This window comes from Oncorhynchus gorbuscha, linkage group LG01, assembly GCF_021184085.1.
Source record: "Oncorhynchus gorbuscha isolate QuinsamMale2020 ecotype Even-year linkage group LG01, OgorEven_v1.0, whole genome shotgun sequence".
NCBI lineage: Eukaryota > Metazoa > Chordata > Actinopteri > Salmoniformes > Salmonidae > Oncorhynchus > Oncorhynchus gorbuscha.
The window spans coordinates 103,054,585-103,079,398 of record NC_060173.1 but is presented as its reverse complement, the minus strand read 5'-3'; the positions used below and the strand labels follow the sequence as shown (position 1 = coordinate 103,079,398).

The 24,814-nt window shown below is 41.5% G+C and overlaps 1 protein-coding gene across 2 annotated transcripts in view; it reads left to right on the top strand.

The window, feature by feature from the left end:
• Positions 1-24,283, top strand: part of hspbap1 (hspb associated protein 1) — a 29,096-nt gene extending 4,813 nt beyond the window's left edge. Inside the window, exons 3-8 of one of the 2 annotated variants that reach the window (XM_046368152.1) lie at positions 2,603-2,790; positions 14,856-14,992; positions 16,990-17,161; positions 19,502-19,585; positions 20,581-20,691; positions 21,525-24,283. In XM_046368152.1, coding sequence (XP_046224108.1) covers positions 2,603-2,790; positions 14,856-14,992; positions 16,990-17,161; positions 19,502-19,585; positions 20,581-20,691; positions 21,525-22,166 — 1,334 coding nt within the window. In that variant the 3' untranslated portion in view covers positions 22,167-24,283. Of the gene's footprint in view, positions 1-2,602; positions 2,791-14,855; positions 14,993-16,989; positions 17,162-19,501; positions 19,586-20,580; positions 20,692-21,521 lie in introns of both variants that reach the window. The other variant, XM_046368144.1, reaches the window with a different exon arrangement.
• Positions 24,284-24,814: the final 531 nt, after the last annotated feature.

The following is a 24,814-nucleotide window of genomic DNA, read 5'->3' as shown; positions in this document are numbered from 1 at the left end:
TATTGTGTGAAGATTGATGAGGGGATTTATTTTCTCCATCTATTTTAGAATAAGGTTGTAACGTAACCAATGTGGAAAACGTCAAGAGGTCTGAGTACTTTCCGTATGTACTGTGGGGTCTGAAATTATTGACACCCTTGTTAAAGATCAGCAATAATGACTGTGTAAAATAAATAATTAAAATACTGGGCTTTATCGTATGCCCCCAAAAAGTTGGGAATTATTTATACTAATACAATTGCTCAGATTTCTTTTATTTTTTTTCCCACCTTTATTTAACCAGGTAGGCAAGTTGAGAACAAGTTCTCATTTACAACTGCGACCTGGCCAAGGTAAAGAAAAGCAATGCGACACAAACAACAACAGAGTTACACATGGAGTAAACAAATGAAAAGTCTATATACAGTGTGTGCAAATGAAGTAAGATTAGGGGGTTAAGGCAATAACTAGGCCATAGTGGCAAAATAATTACAATTTAGCAATTAAACACTGGAGTGATAGATGTGCAGAAGATAAATGTGCAAGTAGAGATACAGGGGTGCAAAGGAGCAAAAAATAAATAACAATATGGGGATGAGGTAGTTGGGTGGGCTATTTACAGATGGCCTGTGTACAGGTGCAATGATCGATATGCTGCTCTGACAGCTGATTCTTAAAGTTAGTGAGGGAGATATGACTCCAGCTTCATTGATTTATTTTTTATCTTTTTGCAATTCGTTCCATTCATTGGCAGCAGAGAACTGGAAGGAAAGGCGGCCAAAGGAGGAGTTTGCTTTGGAGATGACCAGTGTAATATACCTGCTGGAGTGCGTGCTACGGATGGGTGCTGCTATGCTGACCAGTGAGCTGAGATAAGTTGGGGCTTTACCTAGCAAAGACTTATCGATGACCTGGAACCAGTGTGTTTGGCGACGAATATGTAGCGAGGGCCAGCCAACGAGAGCATACAGGTCACAGTGGTGGGTAGTATGTGGGGCTTTGGTGACAAGACGAATGGCACTGATAGTCTATATCCAATTTGCTGAGTAAAGTGTTTGAGGCTACTTTGTAAATGACATCGCCAAAGTCAAGGATTTGGTAGGATAGTCAGTTTTACGAGGTTATGTTTGGCAGCATGAGTGAAACATGCTTTTTTGCGAAATAGGAAGCTGATTCTAGATTCTAGATTTAATTTTGGATCGGAGATGCTTAATATGAGTCTGGAAGGAGAGTTTACAGTCTACCCAGACACCTAGTTATTTGTAGTTGTCCACATATTCTAAGTCAGAACCGTCCAGAGTAGTGATGCTAGATGTGCGGTCAGTGATGGGTTGAAGAGCATGCATTTAGTTTTACTAGCGTTTAAGAGCAGTTGGAGGCAACAGGAGGAGTGTTGTATGGCATTGAAGCTTGTCTGGAGGTTAGTTAACACCGTGTCCAACAACTAATACTGTTTAACAAGTAATACTTTTTTTTCTCAAAGGTAGGGGTCAAAATGATTGCCACCCCTAAAAATTCTTATAAATAAAGTAGTCCAAATGTTAGTATTTGGTCCCATATTCCTAGCATGCAGTGATTTACATCAAGCTTTTGACTCTACAAACTTGTTGGATGATTTGCAGTTAGTTTTGATTGTGTTTCAGAGTACTTTGTATCACCTCAGCTGCTGAGACTAACAACTTTAGGCAATGTACACTAAACTTTTTAGGCATTGTCATGAAGATCTTCTACTCCACCAGTCATCATAATTGAAGTGCAGTCAGCCATTGAGCACTGTGCTATGCATCCTGCATGGCTATGTTGTTGTTAATATTTCTCCTTGATAAGTTGCCTCTTTGGGACCAAAGACCTTGTTGTTTACTGTTGTATGACAATTTATGTTCATAAAGGTCAAATAAAATATGGTAGAAAACTGCAAATGTATGCCCATGTTTAGTTTAGTTCTGCTTTGGTGGTGATATATTGTGCCTTCCCAATGTTTTCAAGCCATTGTTAATGGCCTATTAGTCATTGTTCAGCTGCAAAACAGTTGACCTCAAGCTTCCTCCAGTCATCTCTGGCAAGTTTTGCAGTTGGATAATGTCTTAAATAAAGCTCCATAAAAGTTGCTTTGTACATTTGGTAGCATAAATATTGCCCTTGGTCTGCCAGCCTTCAGTAGCCTATGTTAAAGAGATGATTTATTTCAAGAGCAACAATAGAGACTGTATCCTCCAATAATATGGAGCTGGGGTAATTTGACTGCTAAATCAATTACAGCTACATAATTTGTGACAACAGCAGACGAGGTATAATTTAACATGGTTGATTATACATTTTAATACCGCCACGTGGTACTGAAACATTGTTCAACCAGACTAAATCAAATTGAGAAGCCAATAGAGAATAGGCCTAGATGATTGAAATCGGGGTGTAAATAAAATGTCAAGTCTTTATAATCGTCTTTTGATTAAAAATGTTGTTTAGACATGAAATGTATTGATTTAATAGCTTTATTGAAGCGCATTACATGTTATCATGATTGTCTCTCTCTCTCCTCTGTCTGTCTTTCATTGTCTCTTTTCTATCACTCTCTTTGGCTTTCTCTCTCCAACTGTCTCTGTATCTTTTTTTTATGTCAAAGCACCTCTTTTTGAGACTCAATGCTCATATGTGGAGGCCAAACTGGAGGAGTTTCAGTCCTGGACAGAGGGTCAGACTGGTGCAGAAGATGTGGGGTGTTTCTCGAACTACCCCCTCTCTCTGTACTGGGCCTATGCAGACTACAAATACATTGCACTGCTGCTTCAAGAAAAGCCCTCCATGTTTGAGGTAACACACTCTCTGTTTGACACACACACTTGTCATGACTGTTCGGGTCAGGTTACAGTGGATCACAGTCCTACAGAGACATCTCTCACACCCCCGCAGTGGGGGAGAGAGATTGATGGGGGGGGGGGGGGGGTTATGACACCTCATGCTCATTGTAAACCATAAGGCAGTAGACCAATCCTTTGTCCTCTCAGTGTGGAGGATTAGAATGTATGGTGGGTCTATGAAGAATCTACCTCAGAACAGTAACGTGCAATAAATGGACTTTGGGACAATATATTTTAACAGCCAAATTGGTGGTAACAACGATAGATGGAATATGAAAATCAATGTCATTTTTGTAACTAAAAGTTAAGACAACATTATAACGAAAACATTAACTTGAAGAGCTTTCATAATATGTACATGATGTTTACTTACTGTGTGTTTGTGTAGAAAATATTCAGATCAAAGAGCATGTTTTTGTAAAGATGAACTGTGAATTTTAGTTGTCTGAGATCAAAGTACATTGTGATACCTTGCCTCGTAACTAGATACGCCCCAGAGAACTTGCCATGAAGACGGAAACGGCCCTTTTTGCCCCGGGGGTATAACACATGTGAGTTAACTTCTTGGTGACTGGGGGGCAGAATTGAGTAGCTTGGATGAATAAGGTGCCCAGAGTAAACGGCCTGCTACTCAGCCATAAAAGCTAACAAATGCATATAAGTAGTATATTTGGATAGAAAACACTCTGACGTTTCTAAAACTGTTTGAATGATGTCTGTGAGTATAACAGAACTCATATGGCAGGCAAAAACCTGAGAACAATCCAACCAGGAAGTGGGAAATCTGAGGTTGGTCGTTTTTCAACTCATTCCCTATTGAAGATACAGTGGGATATTGGTCATGTTGCACTTCCTAAGGCTTCCACTAGATGTCAACAGTCTTTCGAACTTTGTTTGAGGCTTCTACTGTGAGGTGGAGGCAAATGAGGGGATTGAGCCAGGTGTCTGGGAGATTGCCACGAGCTCGTGATGCGCGGTCATGTGAAAGTTAGCTTGCGTTCCATTGCTTTTCTACAGACACAGGAATTCTCCGGTTGGAACATTATTATTATTTTCATTTTTTTTATTTTCTCCCCAATTTTGTGGTATCCAATTGTTCGTAGTTACTATCTTGTCTCATCGCTACAACTCCCGTACGGGCTCGGGAGAGACGAAGGTCGAAAGCCATGTGTCCTCCGAAACCACTGCTTCAAAACAACCATAAAAAAGCCAGACAATGGTTTGCAACTGCACATGGGGACAAAGATTGTACTTTTTGGAGAAATATCCTCTGGTCTGATAAAGTAAAAATATAACTGTTTGGCCATAATGACCATTGTTATGTTTGGAGGAAAAAGCACGGGGGTGGCAGCATCATGTTGTGGGGAGGCTTTGCTGCAGGAGGGACTGGTGCATTTAAAAAATAGATGGCATCATGGGGAAGTAAAATTATGTGGATATATTGAAGCAACATCAAGACATCAGTCAGGAAGTTCAAGCTTGGTCGCAAATGGGTCTTTTCAAATGGATATAGACCCCAAGCATACTTCCAGAGTTGTGGCAAAATGGCTTTAGGACAACAAAGTCAAGGTATTGGAGTGGCCATCAAAGCCCTGACCTCAATCCTATAGAAAATGTGTGGGCAGAACTGAAAAAGTGTGTGCGAGCAAGGAGGCCTACAAACCTGACTCAGTTATGTCTGTTGTCTGTAGCTTGTGAGGTGTGGAAACACTTTGTTGCTTTTATGAATTTTGCCTTGTGCTTTTTGTTCTATGTTGCTCTGTCTGTAGGCTATGTCTTGCTTGTCCTATGTTGCTCTGCGTGTGCTCACTGCTCAATGATTGTCTATATTGTAATTGTTTTTAATAACCTGCCCAGGGACTGCGGTTAAGAATTAGCCGGCTGGCAAAAACCGTCACTTTTACTGAAACTTTGATTAATGTGCACTGTCCCTGTATAAATAAAATAAACTCAAACGTACACCAGCTCTGTCAGGAGGAATGGGCCAAAATTCACCCAATTTATTGTGGGAAGCTTGTGGAAAGCTACCCGAAACGTTTGAGAACAGTGTGTTGGCTGAACATTTCTCACGAAGCTTAACTTAGAAATGAATTTAAAGGCAATGCTACCAAATACTAATTGAGTGTAGGTAAACCTCTGACCCACTGGGAATGTGTTGAGACATAAAAGCTGAAATAAATCATTCTCTGTACATTTATTCTGACATTTCACATTCTTAAAATAGTGGTGATCCATCTTCATGGCTGATTAGCCGTCTTCAGAAGACCCCTCTTACAGAACGAGGGTAAGGAAACCGACTACTAAGAAAAAGGACATTGTGACATTTGGTGGACAATCAGAGACTTACACCCGCGACCGAAGTAGACGACCACCCTGAGAACGGGACGTCAGCCGAACGTCGCTCACTAAGCAGAACTCGGCCCACAAAGCTTTCTTTCTTTCTAAATCCCCATCTTGTGTAACACGTGTCAAATTGTGTTGGTCTGCTAGGGACCTGTTTCATTGTACTACGTTCTAATCAATAGCCTGGACTGTATGCTTGTGTATCTTTACATTATCATTTAGCTTGTGAGTAAATAAATAATCAACTCAATTGGTGTGGTACGGGAGGATTTAGTGAGACCCGGGTTTGTGCAGATTTACGAATTATGTGACATTCAGGATGAGACTGTAGAGGAAATTCATTCATTAGTGAAAGTTGTAAAATCCATATTCTGATATTCTGAGTTAATTTAGGAAACGGAAACTCATTAAAAAAACTTTTCCCATGGTGCCCCAGGTTAGTGAGTCAATGATTACCCGATTATTTTAATCACGTAATTATAAACCGTTAATTATTCAATGAATAGCAGTCGTCACATTAATGATACGTTATGACACAATCTTTTATTTACCTTTATTTAACTAGGCAAGTCAGTTAACAAATTCTTATTTACAATGACGGCCTACACAGTGCTACACAGGGAATGCTACACAGTGCACCTTTATCCTATAATCAAGGAAACAAAAAAAAAACATTTTTTGTATTTTAGTATTTTATTTAACCTTTATTTATCCAGGAAGGGCTCATTGAGATTTAAAATCAAATCTATTTTTCAAGAGCATCCTGGCCAAGATAGGCAGCACCAAGTCATTACAAAAATTACAGACTGACATGAAAAACTACAAGAAATCTAGTAAAAACCTTTGAAATCACAAGATAATAACAAAATTAAAAACATTGACAGGTCAGGGAATCAGCCTCAAAATCCTTCATCAGTGATTTAAAAACGCCAATCTGGACAAGTTCTTCCAGTTTAAAAGTATTTTGTAAGGCGTTCCAAGACTATGGCGCAGAGTATATAAAATCCCTTTTCCCAAAATCAGTTCAGACATTTGGAACCATCTTAATGTCTTAATTACATCAACATGTGGGGCAGAACTGATACAGTAGTGCACAGAGAAAGCTCTGAACATAAAAAAAATATTCGCTTGAGACGGTCATCATGACCGAAGAGAGTACCCACCACATCTGAACAATAAAAGTGGCCAAATAAAAAGGTAGTAAACCCAAAATGTAAATGAAAGTATACCAGTGACTGAGCCTACGAGTGACGAGAGAAGGCCAGCCAACCCTGCTATACAAAGTGCAGTGGTGCATAAGGGTTCTGCAGTTTAAAATAAATCTCATAGTGCCATGGTAAAGAGTGTCAATGGATCTCAAACACTGAGCGGAAGCATTCATTTATAAAATATCCCCATAGTCTAGTAAAGGCATAAATGTAGCTGATATTAGCCTCCTGGCTTCAAAAGAAAAACGGGCCTTATTCCTAAAATAAAATCCAAATTTCAGCTTCAATTTTTTTGTATGTTGTTAAATATGCAATTTAAAAGAGGCTGTCATCAAATAAAATTCCAAGATATTTATGAGGTTACAACTTCAATCTCCTTGCCCTGACCGGTAGTAATAGGTGAAAGGTTCAGAGGTCTATGTCTTGCATTAGAAAACACCATTACTTTAGTCTGTATTGAGGATAAGCTTCAATTGACACAAGGTATGTTGAACAGTATAAAAAGCAGTTTGCATGTTCTGGAAAGCTTTTGTAAGAGATGAGGCACAACAGTAAATAACAGTATCATCAGCATAAAAATGAAGTTGTGCATTTTGGACATTTTTGTCTAAATCATTTATATAAATAATGAATGAGAGGACCAAGTACAGAGCCTTGGGGCTCAAGACGGACAATTCAAGACAGACAATTTAACAGACATAAGCCCATCAAATTGAGTGCACTGAGTTCTATCAGACAGATAGTTAGCAAAGCATGCAACTGCATGCTCTGAAAGACCTACACTCGACAATGTCTGCCTTAGTATAGCATGATCAACTGTATCAAAAGCCTTAGAGATCAACAAAAAGTGAGACACAGTGCTGTTTTTTGTCAAGGGCTTCAGTGATATCATTTAAAACCTTCATGGCTGCTGTAATTGTGCTATGCTTCTTCCTGAAGCCCGATTGGTACATTTGACAAAATAGAGTTAGTAAATAAAAACTATTTTAGCTGTTCACTTACAAGGGTTTCAAGTATTTTCACCAGGGATGACAGCTTTGAGATTGGCCTACAATTATTTAAAAGAGTTGGATCTCCCCTTTTAAAAGTGGTAGGACAAATGCTGATTTCCAGGTCTTTGGAATTTCATTCCATTCCAGGGTTAGATTGAACAGAGATGTAAGTGGTTCAGCTATGAAATCAGCTGCCAGATTTAAAAAGCAGGGATCCAAAAGATCAGGACCTGCAGGCTTTTTCTGATCTAAGGATTTCAGGGCTTTATGTACTGTATCACCTGCACTGAGAATGGCAACAAGCTAAGAGTTTGACCAGCTCTCACTGGTTCATCCACACAGGGTTGTACAGAGACAGAGGACACTGAATCAAACAGCCTACCAGATCATACAAAGTGCTCATTGAAACAATTCAGCATTTCAGTTTTGTCATATAAATAGCAACAGAGTCCTTCAAAACACATGACGGTAATTCATTAACATTACCAGACATAGGCTTTGCATTCCAAAACCTAAGGGTCATTCAGGTTATCAGTGGTAACAGACATAAAATATTCAGACTTGGCCTTCCTGAGAAGAAAAGAACACTTGTTTCGTAACTGCCTAAAAATAAGCCAATCAGCATCAGAACATGATTTCCTTGCTTTAGCCCAGGCTAGAATACGGTCATGTATAATACAAGACAGCTCAGAAGAAAACCATGGATTATCCCGCCCTTTAACCCTGAACCTGCGGAATGGGGCATGTTTGTTTACTATTTGGAAAAAGTCATCATTAAAGAATTCAGGCAGTTTCCACATCAGGGATAAACTCAATCTGCTCCAGTCAAAATAAAACAAATCATGAAAGAAAGCCTGCTCATTAAAACACTTCAAATTTCTCTTACGAATAAAACGTGGGTTTGTCTTTGGAACCTTAGTAATCCTAAAAGCACAATGGTCACTTAAATCATTACAAAAAACACCAACCGCAGAATATGTGTTGGATTGCAAGTTGTCATCCTGCAATTTGTTTGTGCCTGTGATTTCTAATATATAATAATAATAATATATGCCATTTAGCAGACGCTTTTATCCAAAGCGACTTACAGTCATGTGTGCATACATTCTACGTATGGGTGGTCCCGGGGATTGAACCCACTACCCTGGTGTTACAAGCGCCATGCTCTACCAACTGAGCTACAGAAGGACATTGAATTTTAGGCATTTCTTGTCGTCACAAACGTGTGTATAGGTGGCAGGGAAGTCAGGCAGGAGAATAAACTCGGTAAATGGAGTAATTTAATAAAACATAACTCCAAAACCATAAATACAAATGAAACAAATTGGGTACCAGGACCCGTCGCGCACCAAATACAAACAACACGAAACTGAAACAAGAAACAATCTCTGACAAAGATATGATGGGAAACAGAGGGTTCAATACAGGTAATGAATGGAATTGAAACCAGGTGTGTAGGAAGATGAGACAAAATCAATGGAAAATGAAAAATGGATCAATGATGGCTAGAAGACCGGTGACGTCGACCGCCGAGCACCACCAGAACAAGGAGTGGCATCGACTTCGGAAGAAGTCGTGACAGTTGTCAATCACTTGTTTTACGATTGCCATGAATGATGGATAACTTTGAGGGCAACTGAGGAGAGCGCTCACAAATGAACATCTAATCAAATGGCTACCCAGACTATTTGCATTGCCTCCCCCCTTTTATGCCGCTGCTACTCTCTGCTATTATCATCTATGCATAGTCACTTTAATAACTACATATTACCTTGACTAACCGGTGCCCCCGCACATTGACTGTACTGGTACATATACAGCTATTGTTATTTTACTGCTGCTCTTTAATTACTTGATACTTATTTCTTATTCCAATTTTTTTTTAACTGCATTGTCGGTTAGGGGCTCGTAAGTAAGCATTTCACTGTAAGGTCTACACCTGTTGTATTCGGCGCATGTGACTACTACAATTCAATTTGTTTAGTGCTAGACGGATTCAGGCCATGGGGCTAGTTCTATGGAGTGTTCACCTAGATCTGCCACCGCTCTGCTCAATTAAAGTCATTGTAACACACGGGCTGCTCTGTTTTGTTCAAAGCACTGACACACCTATGGGCTTTAAACTCAGTCAGTTCAGGTCAGGAGATATATTGAAAAAAAAATGATGACTTCTGTGATGGCACAGACATTTTCTCTCTCTTAGTGATATCCTGTCGTGATGGCACAGACATTTTCTCTCTCTTTTTAATGATATTCTGTCGTGATGGCACAGACATTTTCTCTCTCTTTTTAATGATATTCTGTCGTGATGGCACAGACATTTTCTCTCTCTTTTTAATGATAACCTGTCGTGATGGCACAGACATTTTCTCTCTCTTAATGATATCCTGTCATAATGGCACAGACATTTTCTCTCTCTTTTTAATGATATCCTGTCGTGATGGCACAGACATTTTCTCTCTCTTAATGATATCCTGTCATGATGGCACAGACATTTTCTCTCTCTTAATGATATCCTGTCGTGATGGCACAGACATTTTCTCTCTCTTTTTAATGATATCCTGTCGTGATGGCACAGACATTTTCTCTCTCTCTTTTTAATGATATTCTGTCGTGATGGCACAGACATTTTCTCTCTCTTAATGATATCCTGTCGTGATGGCACAGACATTTTCTCTCTCTTTTTAATGATATCCTGTCGTGATGGCACAGACATTTTCTCTCTCTCTTTTTAATGATATTCTGTTGTGATGGCACAGACATTTTCTCTCTCTTAATGATATCCTGTCGTGATGGCACAGACATTTTCTCTCTCTCTTTTTAATGATATTCTGTCGTGATGGCACAGACATTTTCTCTCTCTTAATGATATCCTGTCGTGATGGCACAGACATTTTCTCTCTCTTTTTTAATGATATTCTGTCGTGATGGCACAGACATTTTCTCTCTCTTTTTAATGATATCCTGTCATGATGGCACAGACATTTTCTCTCTCTTTTTAATGATATCCTGTCGTGATGGCACAGACATTTTCTCTCTCTTTTTAATGATATCCTGTCGTGATGGCACAGACATTTTCTCTCTCTTTTAATGATATCCTGTCGTGATGGCACAGACATTTTCTCTCTCTTTTTAATGATATCCTGTCGTGATGGCACAGACATTTTCTCTCTCTTAATGATATCCTGTCGTGATGGCACAGACATTTTCTCTCTTTTTAATGATATCCTGTCGTGATGGCACAGACATTTTCTCTCTCTCTTTTTAATGATATTCTGTTGTGATGGCACAGACATTTTCTCTCTCTTAATGATATCGTGTCGTGATGGCACAGACATTTTCTCTCTCTCTTTTTAATGATATTCTGTCGTGATGGCACAGACATTTTCTCTCTCTTAATGATATCCTGTCGTGATGGCACAGACATTTTCTCTCTCTCTTTTTAATGATATTCTGTCGTGATGGCACAGACATTTTCTCTCTCTTTTTAAGGATATCCTGTCGTGATGGCACAGACATTTTCTCTCTCTTTTTAATGATATCCTGTCGTGATGGCACAGACATTTTCTCTCTCTTTTTAATGATATCCTGTCGTGATGGCACAGACATTTTCTCTCTCTTTTTAATGATATCCTGTCGTGATGGCACAGACATTTACTCTCTCTTAATGATATCCTGTCGTGATGGCACAGACATTTTCTCTCTCTTAATGATATCCTGTCGTGATGGCACAGACATTTTCTCTCTCTTAATGATATCCTGTCGTGATGGCACAGACATTTTCTCTCTCTTTTTAATGATATCCTGTCGTTATGGCACAGACATTTTCTCTCTCTTTTTAATGATATCCTGTCATGATGGCACAGACATTTTCTCTCTTTTTAATGATATCCTGTCGTGATGGCACAGACATTTTCTCTCTCTTAGTGATATCCTGTCGTGATGGCACAGACATTTTCTCTCTCTTTTTAATGATATTCTGTCGTGATGGCACAGACATTTTCTCTCTCTTTTTAATGATATTCTGTCGTGATGGCACAGACATTTTCTCTCTCTTTTTAATGATAACCTGTCGTGATGGCACAGACATTTTCTCTCTCTTTTTAATGATATTCTGTCGTGATGGCACAGACATTTTCTCTCTTTAATGATATTCTGTCGTGATGGCACAGACATTTTCTCTCTCTTAATGATATCCTGTCGTGATGGCACAGACATTTTCTCTCTCTTAATGATATCCTGTCATGATGGCACAGACATTTTCTCTCTCTTTTTAATGATATCCTGTCGTGATGGCACAGACATTTTCTCTCTCTTAATGATATCCTGTCATGATGGCACAGACATTTTCTCTCTCTTAATGATATCCTGTCGTGATGGCACAGACATTTTCTCTCTCTTTTTAATGATATCCTGTCGTGATGGCACAGACATTTTCTCTCTCTCTTTTTAATGATATTCTGTCGTGATGGCACAGACATTTTCTCTCTCTTAATGATATCCTGTCGTGATGGCACAGACATTTTCTCTCTCTTTTTAATGATATCCTGTCGTGATGGCACAGACATTTTCTCTCTCTCTTTTTAATGATATTCTGTTGTGATGGCACAGACATTTTCTCTCTCTTAGTGATATCCTGTCGTGATGGCACAGACATTTTCTCTCTCTTTTTAATGATATTCTGTCGTGATGGCACAGACATTTTCTCTCTCTTTTTAATGATATTCTGTCGTGATGGCACAGACATTTTCTCTCTCTTTTTAATGATAACCTGTCGTGATGGCACAGACATTTTCTCTCTCTTTTTAATGATATTCTGTCGTGATGGCACAGACATTTTCTCTCTTTTTAATGATATTCTGTCGTGATGGCACAGACATTTTCTCTCTCTTAATGATATCCTGTCGTGATGGCACAGACATTTTCTCTCTCTTAATGATATCCTGTCATGATGGCACAGACATTTTCTCTCTCTTTTTAATGATATCCTGTCGTGATGGCACAGACATTTTCTCTCTCTTAATGATATCCTGTCATGATGGCACAGACATTTTCTCTCTCTTAATGATATCCTGTCGTGATGGCACAGACATTTTCTCTCTCTTTTTAATGATATCCTGTCGTGATGGCACAGACATTTTCTCTCTCTCTTTTTAATGATATTCTGTCGTGATGGCACAGACATTTTCTCTCTCTTATTGATATCCTGTCGTGATGGCACAGACATTTTCTCTCTCTTTTTAATGATATCCTGTCGTGATGGCACAGACATTTTCTCTCTCTCTTTTTAATGATATTCTGTTGTGATGGCACAGACATTTTCTCTCTCTTAATGATATCCTGTCGTGATGGCACAGACATTTTCTCTCTCTCTTTTTAATGATATTCTGTCGTGATGGCACAGACATTTTCTCTCTCTTAATGATATCCTGTCGTGATGGCACAGACATTTTCTCTCTCTCTTTTTAATGATATTCTGTCGTGATGGCACAGACATTTTCTCTCTCTTTTTAATGATATCCTGTCATGATGGCACAGACATTTTCTCTCTCTTTTTAATGATATCCTGTCGTGATGGCACAGACATTTTCTCTCTCTTTTTAATGATATCCTGTCGTGATGGCACAGACATTTTCTCTCTCTTTTTAATGATATCCTGTCGTGATGGCACAGACATTTTCTCTCTCTTTTTAATGATATCCTGTCGTGATGGCACAGACATTTTCTCTCTCTTAATGATATCCTGTCGTGATGGCACAGACATTTTCTCTCTTTTTAATGATATCCTGTCGTGATGGCACAGACATTTTCTCTCTCTCTTTTTAATGATATTCTGTTGTGATGGCACAGACATTTTCTCTCTCTTAATGATATCGTGTCGTGATGGCTCAGACATTTTCTCTCTCTCTTTTTAATGATATTCTGTCGTGATGGCACAGACATTTTCTCTCTCTTAATGATATCCTGTCGTGATGGCACAGACATTTTCTCTCTCTCTTTTTAATGATATTCTGTCGTGATGGCACAGACATTTTCTCTCTCTTTTTAAGGATATCCTGTCGTGATGGCACAGACATTTTCTCTCTCTTTTTAATGATATCCTGTCGTGATGGCACAGACATTTTCTCTCTCTTTTTAATTATATCCTGTCGTGATGGCACAGACATTTTCTCTCTCTTTTTAATGATATCCTGTCGTGATGGCACAGACATTTTCTCTCTCTTAATGATATCCTGTCGTGATGGCACAGACATTTTCTCTCTCTTAATGATATCCTGTCGTGATGGCACAGACATTTTCTCTCTCTTAATGATATCCTGTCGTGATGGCACAGACATTTTCTCTCTCTTTTTAATGATATCCTGTCGTTATGGCACAGACATTTTCTCTCTCTTTTTAATGATATCCTGTCATGATGGCACAGACATTTTCTCTCTTTTTAATGATATCCTGTCGTGATGGCACAGACATTTTCTCTCTCTTTTTAATGATATCTTGTCGTGATGGCACAGACATTTTCTCTCTCTTTTTAATGATATCCTGTCGTGATGGCACAGACATTTTCTCTCTCTTTTTAATGATATCCTGTCGTGACATTTTCAGTGGGACATTTCAATGGCAGCAGCTTTTTCTTTTTAGTCCTTGGGTACTAAAGGACGTGAAAGTTCACTCTAGTTCGAGCGGGCCACTCCATTCTTTCATTTTCCTTCAATGATGAAACATGCATATAGGGCAACCTGCATTTTTGACAGATCTGCCGAAATTCATGCCTTCGAGACAGGCAGACAGAGGCCTTTTTACATGATGAATAGCGCCATTTAAAAGTTGCTGAAAGTGAAGATTGCACAGTCTATCATTTACAGTTGCCTGAATATGGTAATGGCTTCATTATCCTGGGTGCTGGGCAGAATCCAAGTTTTTTTACATTTGATTTTTTCCATGAAAAATGATTGACAGACTAAATGGTTTGATAAAGAGCCGACAGACAACAAACATATTGTTTCCTATACAGTAGTGTTTGTCCCAAATGGTACCCTATTCCCTATATAGTGCACAAATTTTGACCAGGGCACATAGGGGTCTGGTCAAAAGTAGTGCACTATATAGGGAATAGGGTACCATTTGGGACGCATACTTTGTTGCCAATCATTACACTGTCTATTAAGCAACCGATGAGATGGGGAATGGGGTTTGCATTTTCACCTGTGTCATGTGATAACGGAGGTTTGCCTCCAGAGGATGTATTGCTGCTATACCATAACATTGAAACTGCTCATGGCAGTTTGTCATGTTTGAATGGTTTGTCATATTTGTACCATGAATATGAATTGTGTTGTATACAATTACAGATATATATAAATGTTCGATTAGATGACAGCAGGAATTGATATGAGACTGTAGCAACTGCATGAATATATGTTTTATGATTGATAATTACAGTGTTAGTAATTGGAACTGTATTGTGTGCCTTACAGGACGTAGTGTGGTCTCAGTTTGGGTTCCCGGGTCGTAATGGGAGAGACAGCACACTGTGGATTGGTACCGAAGGTGCCAATACCCCGTGCCACCTGGACTCCTATGGGTATAACCTGGTACTACAAGTACAAGGAAGGTAATTATACGGGACTCCTATTGGTATAACCTGGTACTACAGGTACAAGGAAGGTAATTATATAGGACTCCTATGGGTATAACCTCGTATTACAGGTACAAGGAAGGTAATTATACAGAGTAGTATTGTGTTCAGTAGCACAAAGCGGGGGGGAAACACAGTGAAACAGAGCTGGATGAGCTGGACTTGTCCAATAAGAAGCATTGTTTTAGGTTTCTGTTGCAAATTGTTTTGCTCCAATGACTCCTAATGAACACAACCCAGTTTTACATACCTCACTATACCACACACTACTTTTCCCTTTCCGCTGACCTGCTTGTAGTAGTGGTGCAGACGATGGATGTTTCCCCTTCACCAAGGGAATTGCACTATAGATTAAAATGAAACAATCTAACAGCATTATAGCTGAGAAGAAAGAAGTGCTGGAGGCAGACAATAGATTCAGCAAATCAACACAATGAAAACTGTAATGATCTACCAACCATTCAATGAGAACTGGCTCTGTACGGTAATGATCTACCCACCATTCAATGAGAACTGGCTCTGTACGGTAGTGATCTACCAACCATTCAATGAGAACTGGCTCTGTACGGTAATGATCTACCCACCATTCAATGAGAACTGGCTCTGTACGGTAGTGATCTACCAACCATTCAATGAGAACTGGCTCTGTACGGTAGTGATCTACCAACCATTCAATGAGAACTGGCTCTGTACGGTAATGATCTACCCACCATTCAATGAGAACTGGCTCTGTACGGTAGTGATCTACCAACCATTCAATGAGAACTGGCTCTGTACGGTAATGATCTACCCACCATTCAATGAGAACTGGCTCTGTACGGTAATGATCTACCAACCATTCAATGAGAACTGGCTCTGTACGGTAGTGATCTACCCACCATTCAATGAGAACTGGCTCTGTACGGTAATGATCTACCAACCATTCAATGAGAACTGGCTCTGTACGGTAATGATCTACCAACCATTCAATGAGAACTGGCTCTGTACGGTAATGATCTACCAACCATTCAATGAGAACTGGCTCTGTACGGTAATGATCTACCCACCATTCAATGAGAACTGGCTCTGTACGGTAATGATCTACCCACCATTCAATGAGAACTGGCTCTGTACGGTAATGATCTACCAACCATTCAATGAGAACTGGCTCTGTACGGTAATGATCTACCCACCATTCAATGAGAACTGGCTCTGTACGGTAATGATCTACCAACCATTCAATGAGAACTGGCTCTGTACGGTAGTGATCTACCCACCATTCGATGAGAACTGGCTCTGTACGGTAATGATCTACCCACCATTTGTTCCCTCTAACTTTGAGGAAAGGATTTTAAAAACCTATTTTGGATGATAGAGAGGAGACTGATACTAGGAAGGGAAGGGGTGAGAGTTAGAGGGGGGGGGGTAAGGTAGTGAAAGGGGGAATGTGGGCTAGGGAGGGGGCTTGAGGGGTAGTGGGGGGGGTCACTTGGTGAGAGTGTCAGATTGTTCCACTGGCCCCTGAAAGATAAAGTAATTTTGCTTTGGCAATGTAAACATGTTTCCCATGCCAATAAAGCCATTTGGAGGGAGGGAGGGAGGTATATGAGGTCAGGCTCTTTAGAACAGAGAGACATTAATTATCATGTGGAGCACTGAGTCTACGACAAAAGCAAAAAATATCACATTATGAAGATCACTCTATCCTTGTTTTGTTTAAATTGGCTGTTGAAACCTTTCACATTGAAGTGATGACCTAACCAACAAAGAACTCGCATGACATGATATTTTCAATATAGAGATGGATTGTATTGAACTATAGTTTCTTACATTTCCTCAACTACATAGGGTGTAACCATTGTGGTGGCTTTGGGGATGATTGCTGTCCCTTTCAAATAAATATTCATTCATTATGAATCTAAACTGATCCTAGATCCTACATGAGCTGATCCTATATCAGCACTCCTACTCTGAGATGCCCTGTTGTGTTCTAGGAAGCGTTGGCACCTGTTCCCCCCTGCAGACACGAGTTGTCTGTACCCCAGCAGGATCCCCTATGAGGAGTCTAGTGTGTTCAGCCAGGTGGACGTGCTCCAACCAGACCTCCAGAGGTTCCCTGCTTTCAGACACGCCAGGGCCTACACAGTCACCCTGCAGCCTGGACAGGTACAACACATTGGACCAGTTTCCCGGACCTAGATTAAGCCTAATCTGTACTAGCCCAACAGGGGCAACATAAGTAACTCTCTCTACAAGTGTATCAAAGAGAATCCATTCAGCAAACACAGCTATTTGTACAAACTGACACTGTGAAAGTGCTAATCTCTTAATTTATGAGAAAATATTTCCTCGGAGACAAATGTGTTTGAACTACATAAATACAATAGAGCACATGTTTGTCTCTGTGGTTTGATCAAAAGCATAAGCTGAGGCATACCCCAAAATGTTTGTAGAGGTGCTGAGTAACGGAGAGTGAACTGAATAAAAATATTAAGACAGTTGCACATGCTATATATCGCGCTCCAATAGTATTGTATCATTTCAAAATAACTGTCCCAACGACTGAGGTTAAAGTGCAGACAGTCTGCTTTAATTTGAGGGTATTTTCATCCATATCGGATAAACCGTTTAGAGAACTGAAGTTTTTTTATGGGACCAAAGTTATTAGGACAAATTCACTTATGTGTATTAAAGGTTTATGTGTATCAAAGGTTTAGTGTTTGGTCCCATATTCCTAGCACTTAATGATTACATCAAGCTTGTGACTCTACAAAGTTGTTGGATGCATTTGCTGTTTGTTGTTTTGGTTTCAGATTATTTTGTGCCCAATAGAAATTAATGGTATATAATGTATTGTGTAATTGTTAGCATCCACTTTTATTGTAGATAAGAATATAATATGTTTCTAAACACTTCTACATTAATGTGGATGCTACCATGATTACGGCTGAATGAATAATGATGAGTGACAAATTTACAGAGGCACAAATTTCATACCCCGAAGACATGCAAACCTCTCACCATTACAAAAAGTTTGGTCATATAGTGTAAGTATGTGGACACCTGCTCATCGAACATCTTATTCCAAAATTCTGGGCATTAATATGGAGTTAGTCCCCCCTTTGCTGCTACTCTTCTGGAAGGCTTTCCAAAAGATGTTGGAACATTGCTGCAGGGACTTGCTTGCATTCAGACACAAAAGCATTAGTGAGGTCGGGCACTGATGTTGGGCGATTAGGCCTGGCTTGCAGTCGGCATTCCAATTCATCCCAAAGGTGTTCAATTGGGTTGAGATCAGAGCTCTGTGCAGGTCAGTCAAGTTCTTCCACACCGATCTTGACAAACTATTTCTGTATGGACCTTGCTTTGTGCACGGGGGCATTGTCATGCTGAAACAGAAAAGGACCTTCCCCAAACTGTTGCCACAAGGTTGGAAGCACAGAATCGTCTAGAATGTCATTGTATGCTGTAGCGTTAAGTTTCCCTTCACTGTAACTAAGGAGCCTAGCCCGAACCATGAAAAACAGCCCCAGACCATTATTCCTCTTCTGCCAAACTTTACAGTTGGCACTATGCATTCGGGCAGGTTGCGTTCTCCTGGTATCCACCTAACCCAGATTTGTCCATTGGACAGCCAGATGGTTAAGCGTGATTCATCACTCCAGAGAACGTGTTTCCACTGCTACAGAGTCCAATGGCGGCGTGCTTTATACCACATGGTCATCTTAGGCTTGTGTGCTCGGCCATGGAAACCCATTTCATAAAGCTCACGACAAACAGTTGGACATATCAGATATTGATGCGTCTGTCTTGACATCAGATATTGATGCGTCTGTCTGTGCAAATGAAACAAAGCATGCAGCAGTCAGAGCTTTGTAGACTGAATGAATTAAGACTGCAGTGGAACCAGGGGATCAATAAGGGCTGTTCACTTTAATAAAGACCAAATCCACATCATGAATGAGACAGAAGCACTTGGGAGGGAGGATACAAGCTGCCATCTAATGGCTAGTCTCTCCCACTGTGTTCAATTAGGTGGTGTTCAGTGCGAAAGAAAATGGTGTGCAACTTTCAATTAAACTGAATCGCTCTGTTCTGAATGACCAGTTGTAAAGCGGGGTTGGGTTGTAGGATAGGGAACGCTGTCAACATGCCCTTTTAATTAGTCACTCATTGTTTCAAGACGCACCCTGTCACACCCACCAAATGTACCTCGATGTCTGTTCAAGAACGTTTTGGGGAAATGTGTCGTTCAGTACAAACCGCCATACGATGTAGTAAATGTTTTATTGAACTGATCACTCCTTCAGCTCTACTACTGACTGACTGACTATGCTCTGCTCTCCCATCCCCTGGGCTATGAGCTGTGCTGCTAGCAGATATTTATAGATATTTTGGACTCCTTCAAAGTTTCTACTCTGTAATATGTTCCTTATCCGTATTCCTACTGATCACCTTGCATTTCTTCTGATGTGATCGGACCCTGTTTCCCTTCTGCTCCAATAGGTGCTGTTTGTCCCCAGACACTGGTGGCACTATGTGGAGTCTGTTGACCCCATCACCGTCAGTGTCAACACCTGGATTGAGTTGGTATGTATAGTAAAGTCACCTCCAACTAAATGGTGTTAAGTATGTTTGTTTATGTGGAAATTGGACGTTTGAGAGGAGGGCCATAATTACAGTACAGCTTGATCAAGAGTTTCCCACCACTAGCTACCACTACCGCCCATAGGGCCATGGTCAAAATGAGTGCACTATATAGGGAATAGGGTGTTATTCAGGACACAGCCACAGTGATGGATGTGAGGGGTGTTGAGGCTCTCTGATGCTGTGGGTTTCTGAGTAATGATCAGGCATCAGAGTAAAGATACCCCTGTCATAATGATTTGTGAGTTTGCATGTAGAGGAGTGGTGCGCTGCAAAGCACAGTCACATACAGGTAATTGCCAAAATAATGGAAACACTTGAGTAAATGAGGGAAACAAAGTATATTGAAAGCAGGTACTTTCACACAGCTGTGGGTTAATTAAGTTCTGAGTTAATTAAGCAATGAATATCCCATCATGTTTAAGGTAATGTATAAAGATGCTGGGCAGGTCATTATTTTGGCTATCATGGCTATGCCCCCATAGGATGACAATGCCCCCATCCACAGGGCACGAGTGGTCACTGAATGGTTTGATGAAAACCATATTCCCCACTTATGAGAGATTCTGGAGTGGCGCCTGAGACAGCATTTTCAACCACCATCAACAAAACAATGATGGGATTTCTTGTGGAGGAATAGCGTCACACCCCCCCAATCGAGTTCCAGACACTTGTAGAATCTATGCCTAGGTGCATCGAAGCTGTTCTGGAGGCTCGTGGTGGCCCAACACCCTATTTTGTTGATGTTTCCTTTATTTTGGAAGTTACCTGTATCTAGATCAGAGGAATGTGTATTCAGGTAGTGTGTCACCTTCGATGCCTCCTGATAACTGTCTCTGGGACAAGGTCACAGACACAATCAATTATGCCTGCTGCACATAATGTCTTTATCAGCAACTTAATAGGAGTTTTTCTTTCTACTTCCTGATCTGATACAGGAAGTTGACGATGAGGCGAGAGTAGGCGAGGCCCTCACCAAAGTCATTGTCTGTGCTCTGAAGACGACACCTAGTAACGACAATGATGATGACTGGCTCAATCCCACTGAGGTACAGTATCCTGACGCTAGCCTGAGTCCTAGATCTAACCGCATAAACAGATCTCGGACCAGGCTACCTTGACCCTGAGTTAACCTCTTCAAACTCAAGGTCTAAAGATTGGCAGTTCAGTTAGCATGGTCACAAGCCACAACGAACCCCTTGTACTGTGCAGAATCTGATGGCACATTTTCCGTGCACACTCAGGGTCATTCTGAGTGCAGTCCCACCATTTGTTCTCCTTATAAGAGCAGAGATCAGAAGGAGGAACTTGTTCTGGTGGGCTGAGGTCCAGAGAAAGAAAAAGTCCCAGGAATGCAGCATAGAACAACAGAGGAGATTCCAACCCCCCCACAGATTGACCAATCTGTCTAGCTCCAGTTAGCATTTGAGTTGTTGACTGATCTTGTGCTGGAGAATACCTAGCCTAAAACCGGCCTTTTTAGTTAAGAAATGAAGAGCTCCACAGAGATGACAAAGCAGAGCATAGTGTGTGTGACTAGTTTTTAATTTTTAAATGTTTTATTTAACTAGGCAAGTAAGTTAAGAACAAATTCTTATTTACAATGACGGCCTACTGGGGAATAGTGGGTTAACTGCCTTGTTAAGGAGCAGAATGACAGATTTTTACCTTGTCAGCTCGGGGATTCAATCCAGCAACCTTTCGGTTACTGGCCCAGCACTCTAACCACTAGGCTACCTGCCTCCCCAAAGTTAAGAGACATAGTCCCTGTAAACACACAGTACTGACCATAGTCCCTGAGTAAAGCAGAGAATGACGAAACATTGGTTCGTTTCATAACGGTTGGGTTTATAGTTTCAACTTTTGTATTTTTCCAAAGGAGGGGTTGGTGGGACATGACGAGAACATGCAGTACCTGAACCTGGCTGTGGGGGCCTGTATGGAGAAGAGAGGGATAACAAGTCACCGTGACCAACAGACCCAGGACACCCCAGCATGTCCAAGGGCAAAACGTGACTCCAGGGGCCAAGCTAAGAACACCAACTCTTCATCACCACCAGCAGAGTGCCTTTCCTCCTCTTCCACACCATCCACCATGCCCTTCGGCCCTCACCTCATCCCCGTGGCCTGGAACCAGATCACCAACCAGGAAACTCCAGAGCAGAACCCCAAAAACCAAGACAGACCGTCACCATCCAGAGACTGTGACATAATCAGGTCTAGCAGCATAACCCAAAACACCCCTCCCAGACCTGTCAGTGGAAGTAGAGCCCAGCACCAGCATGGAGGGGAAGGCATGTCCAGCTCCAGTTCAGCCTCAGACCCCCTAGTGTTACCACGGCCAGGGTGCAGAGATGGAGGAAGGCCACCACCTGGGGACAGAGACCAGGGCAAGGGTGACAGAGCACACTGCCCCGTCTCCATCAACACCAACGACCTACTGCAGTGCCTGGTTCACCCTGAGGTCATTGCTAGAGTCTCTGAGCTACTGATGGAGAGAGTCCAGTCAGGGACAACACCATAGCTTCATAATCTACATTCCAACGTTCATACTAGTATGCTACTGAGATAGAATGAAGCAATGTATTTTGGGATTCTAAGTGCTAAGCTAGTATGGATATTGAAACAGAGCCTAACAAGTAGATTGTACATAACTTCCCTCAATTGTTAAAAATGGGGAAAGGAGTCATCATCAGTAAGTCTATAGAGTTTAACTGGGTTCAATTGACTTTAACAGGTTAGGTAGTCAAGGTGGAGTATATCATGGTATTAATACCTCTGACACGGGCTCTTATTTCCCCTAATGCTGCTGGGAGTCTCTGGCTACGTCCCAAATGACACCTTGTTCCCTATATAGTGCACTACTATTGACCAGAACGGCTTGATGATTAGGCGAGAGTAGAATGGTCCTGGTCAAAAGTAGTGCACTATATAGGGAATAGGGTGCCATTTGGGACGCAAGCCTTTGTGGAGTTAACAGTGACTCAGAAACCACTGAATGAACGGCCATGCTCTGCAGTGCCCACATGGGAAATCCTGCCTGGCTGATAGTTATTCCAAAGTGTCAGAGAAGGGAGAACGGAAAGACGTTCCACATTTTTCTAGATTTTCTTACCCTTCTGCTCCTTCTTTTTCTACCCCATCTGAGTGTACAATACGTTATGAACACCTGCTCTTTCCATGACATAGACTGACCAGGTGAATCCAGGTGAAAGCTATGATCCCTTATTGATGTCATCCGTTCTTGACACTGGTTTGTGTCAACAACTGCAATGCTGCTGAGTTAACGCTGAACGGTTTCCCGTGTGCATCAAGAATGGTCCAACCACGCAAAGGACATCCAGCCAACTGGACACAACTGTGGGAAGCATTGGAGTCAACATGAGCCAGCATCCCTGTGGAATGTTTTGGACACCTCGTAGAGTCCATGCCCAGACGAATTGAGTCTGTTCTGAGGGCAAAAGAAGTTGCAACTCAATTTTAGGATGGTGTTCCTAATGTTTTATACACTCAGTGTATATGGTTTACTGTAGTATGTTATAGTCTTGGCGACTCCATGAGGTCAAATCCAAGTCAAGAGCATTTCTTCCATTATTACCATGTTTGTAAATTAAACTTTGTATCATCCTTGTAATAATAACAGTGATAGCTAGTATTTCTCAGATGTCGGCTACATTTTCTGCCTTCCATTCCCCAGCTGGTAGGTTATGTTTACGTCCCAAATGGCACATTATTATATATATAGTGCACTCCTTTTGAGTGTTTTTTGGTATTTTATTGGGATCCCCTTTTAGCTGCTGCCAACCTGGAGCTTCCAGGGGCTACTCTTCCTCTTTAGACCAGGGCTCTGCCTTCCATTCCCCAGCTGGTACATTCTGTTTGCATCCAGGGGCTACTCTTCCTCTTTAGACCAGGGCTCTGCCTTCCATTCCCAAGCTGGTACATTCTGTTTGCATCCAGGGGCTACTCTTCCTCTTTAGACCAGGGCTCTGCCTTCCATTCCCCAGCTGGTACATTCTGTTTGCGTCCAGGGGCTACTCTTCCTCTTTAGACCAGGGCTCTGCCTTCCATTCCCCAGCTGGTACATTCTGTTTGCGTCCAGGGGCTACTCTTCCTCTTTAGACCAGGGCTCTGCCTTCCATTCCCCAGCTGGTACATTCTGTTTGCGTCCAGGGGCTACTCTTCCTCTTTAGACCAGGGCTCTGCCTTCCATTCCCCAGCTGGTACATTCTGTTTGCGTCCAGGGGCTACTCTTCCTCTTTAGACCAGGGCTCTGCCTTCCATTCCCCAGCTGGTACATTCTGTTTGCATCCAGGGGCTACTCTTCCTCTTTAGACCCGGGCTCTGCCTTCCATTCCCTAGCTGGTACATTCTGTTTGCATCCAGGGGCTACTCTTCCTCTTTAGACCAGGGCTCTGCCTTCCATTCCCAAGCTGGTACATTCTGTTTGCGTCCAGGGGCTACTCTTCCTCTTTAGACCAGAGCTCTGCCTTCCATTCCCCAGCTGGTACATTCTGTACTTCCGGCGCCGACTGAGATGGCCGCCTCGCTTCGCGTTCCTAGGAAACTATGCAGTTTTTTGTTTTTTTACGTGTTATTTCTTACATTAGTACCCCAGGTCATCTTAGGTTTCATTACATACAGTCGAGAAGAACTACTGAATATAAGATCAGCGTCAACTCACCATCAGTACGACCAAGAATATGTTTTCCGCGACGCGGATCCTGTGTTCTGCCTTACAAACAGGACAACGGAATGGATCGCATGCAGCGACCCAAGGAAACGACTCCGAAAAAGAGGGAAACGCGGCGGTGTTCTGGTCAGACTCCGGAAAAGGGCACATCGCGCACCACTTCCCAGTATTCTTCTTGCCAATGTCCAGTCTCTCGACAACAAGGTTGATGAAATCCGAGCAAGGGTGGCATTCCAGAGGGACATCAGAGACTGCAACGTTCTTTGCTTTACGGAGACATGGCTTACTGGGAAAACGCTATCCAGGGCGGTGCAGCCAACGGGTTTCTCCACGCATCGCGCCGACAGAAACAAACATCTCTCTGGTAAGAAGAGTGGAGGGGGCGTATGCCTCATGACTAACGGGACATGGTGTGATGAAGAAAACATACAGGAACTCAAATCCTTCTGTTCACCTGATTTAGAATTCCTCACAATCAA